The sequence below is a fragment of the Cyprinodon variegatus genome, unplaced genomic scaffold, assembly GCF_000732505.1.
Source record: "Cyprinodon variegatus isolate N-32 unplaced genomic scaffold, C_variegatus-1.0 Scaffold1076, whole genome shotgun sequence".
NCBI lineage: Eukaryota > Metazoa > Chordata > Actinopteri > Cyprinodontiformes > Cyprinodontidae > Cyprinodon > Cyprinodon variegatus.
Window position 1 is genome coordinate 198,688 of NW_015151529.1, and position 2,688 is coordinate 201,375.

Genomic DNA, 2,688 nt, shown 5'->3' on the forward strand with positions numbered 1-2,688 from the left:
TTGCTTTAAGAAATACCTTTTACACCAAATTCATAAACAATAAAATTGTAGTTAGGGTAATTACGTTAGTCTATACAGTTAACATAAATTTAAACAGTGTTTTTAATACAAAATACCATCTTTTTCACCAAAGTTTTACTCTGTTGGGAATGTTTATTTAAAATTCTGTTCAGCCTAGTCTACTAACTATAGAGCGGATGGTGTTGGTAGTATCTCAGTTATGATGTTTTCTCTGTTTTTTCAGGTTGCTGGTTTACTTTCAGCTATCATAGTGATGATTGTCACTCTGGCTGTCGGATTTCTTCTGGAGCCTTTACCAAAGGTGAGTGAACTGCCGTCCTACCTGTTAAAGGAAAGCTCTGTGTTTACACCTTGAAGCTCTATCTCTCCAGTTCGTTTTCCTGAAAAGAGAGGCACAGATGAACCGTGCCGAGCCCTACTAGTGAACATAGTACTAGATGTAGTGCAGTTTGGTTGTGTCCAGCATGGTGCAGTCCAGTTGCGTTCCATTTACACTCAACAGTTGCCTCGGTTACTGCGCTCGGGCCGTTCTCTGCACGCTTTCAGAAGGCTAGTGTAAATGTTGCATTAGGCTGTGATGGTAACCCAGTGACTCTAAACTCTGTGTTTTGACAGTCTGTGTTGGGTGCCGTGGTCATCATCAACCTAAAGGGCATGCTGATGCAGTTCGGGGAGATTCCGTACCTGTGGAGGAGAGACAAACCTGATTGCGTAAGACAACAACCAACATACCAACTAAGTTAAAAAGGTCAGTAAATGTCTCGCATTTATTAAAGAAACATCTTTCTTCTGCTGTTTGCAGGTGGTGTGGGTGGTCACCTGTATTGCAGCCATCTTGCTGGGGTTGGACCTTGGTCTGGGTGTTGGTCTTGGTGTGGAGCTGATCTCCGTCGTCCTCAGGGTCCAGTTGTCAGTATCTGGCCAGGCTCCTTTTTCTAATGCAATACTTAATGTTTAGTTTGTCTCCTAGCTTAGAATTAACTAAAAAAAAAATAAAAAATACAGCCAGAAACAAATGCTACAGGGTTTATAATATAAAGGAGAAATATCTTCCTATTCAGAGATGTCAAAAGTTTTAATGTTTATTACTCCAGTATAAATCCCACAGTTTAAAAACACTTTTTGTAGAAGTTAAGAGGATCAGCTTAAGTTTTTTACTCAAGTAAAAGAATAAAAGTACCATTTTTAAAACTACTCAAAGCAGTGTTTCCTATCCGGGGATACACGCGCCCCTAGTGGTACGCGAGTGCATTGCAAGGGGTACATGAAAATATTTTATTTCTTGGGTAGTTCTGCTTTGTGAGGACTCAGTTGAAAAATTAAACGCAATTTTATCAACTATAAAGTAAGTTTTCCTTATATATTTGAGTTCACCTTTAGCTTTAACAGACATCCAAACAAAGCAGAGGAACAGCCAGGATGTAGAGAACAGCCCATCAAAGCTCATCAAAGCAGTTCAGGTGTCTGGATGAAAATAAAATAAAACTAATTAAGTCCGTCTGACTATAATTTCTGTTCCCTATTCATCAAGTTTAAATGTTATTTTAAGGGAGTTACTCAAAGAAGCTCCAATTTTATAAATACAGGTTTATAATAGGATTTTATTTTATTTTGTTTTTTAGTTATGTAACATATTTATGTGGATTTTTTAACATAAAACTATAAAAATTAAATTCTCAAAATAAAAGATTAAGTAAAATAGTTAGACTTCCTTTTCTTTGTTTTATAACTAATGGTAACAGTGTCAAATTTTACTTTGCATCATCTTGAAAAACTATTTATTTTGGTTTGTGGTGAGCAACAAGTTGGGGCAGCACCGAGTCAAACCACAAAGAAATTAATTGTCTGGATGAAACTAATTTTGTTGGTTTTTGTTTGGTTTTAAATACCAACAGGCCGTGATGAAAATGAGCTTAAATAAAACAAAACTAAAATGTAAGGAAGAGAAGTAAATGGTGGTCTAGAAAATAATTACTCCAATAAAGTATAGATAGACAACATTTTTTACTGTAAAATAATAAAGTACTTTGTTTTTTGTACTTTGTTACTTCACTCCTTTATTCCTAGTAGATACTTCACTATCTATCTATCTATCCTCTAGGCACTTAATTTAGCATTAATAATGTGATAAATGTCAATCTATGTTTGTATTATCAATGACCAGATGCTAAATAGAAGATTAGATAATTATTAATGTTAGATTTTGTTGTTTTTCTCTTTTGTTCGCAGCCCGCGTTGCAGTTTACTGGCTAACATCAGGGGGACGGATATTTACAAAGACAGGAAGGACTACACCAGTGTAAGTCGAAGCTCTCTTTATGGGATTTAATTAGATATTTCTATGCAAATAACACACATTTCATCTGTTACAAACCTGCCAGCTCCTCACAGAGCAGCTGAATTAGTACTGAGATAAAGGGTGATTATTATCTCTGTATAGTAAATAGATAGAAATAAATATAGAAATAAACTTTAAGTAAATTTAATTGAATATTTACATCCTGCTTTTGAGTTGGTTGGTCCTTGGTTGGTCCTTGGATGAACCTTGATTGGTCCTTGATTGGCCCTTTGCTGGTCCTTGGCTGGTCCTTGATTGGCCCTTTGCTGGTCCTTGGTTGGTCCTTGGATGAACCTTGATTGGTCCTTGATTGGCCCTTTGCTGGTCCT

At 36.3% G+C, this 2,688-nt stretch overlaps 1 protein-coding gene across 1 annotated transcript in view; it reads left to right on the forward strand.

The window, feature by feature from the left end:
- slc26a3 (solute carrier family 26 (anion exchanger), member 3) overlaps nucleotides 1-2,688 on the forward strand; it is a 36,905-nt gene that overhangs the window by 18,815 nt on the left and 15,402 nt on the right. The window contains exons 10-13 of the mRNA XM_015400136.1: nucleotides 245-322; nucleotides 637-732; nucleotides 824-930; nucleotides 2,251-2,320. Of these exons, the coding sequence (XP_015255622.1) occupies nucleotides 245-322; nucleotides 637-732; nucleotides 824-930; nucleotides 2,251-2,320 (351 nt within the window). The remainder of the gene's footprint in view (nucleotides 1-244; nucleotides 323-636; nucleotides 733-823; nucleotides 931-2,250; nucleotides 2,321-2,688) is intronic.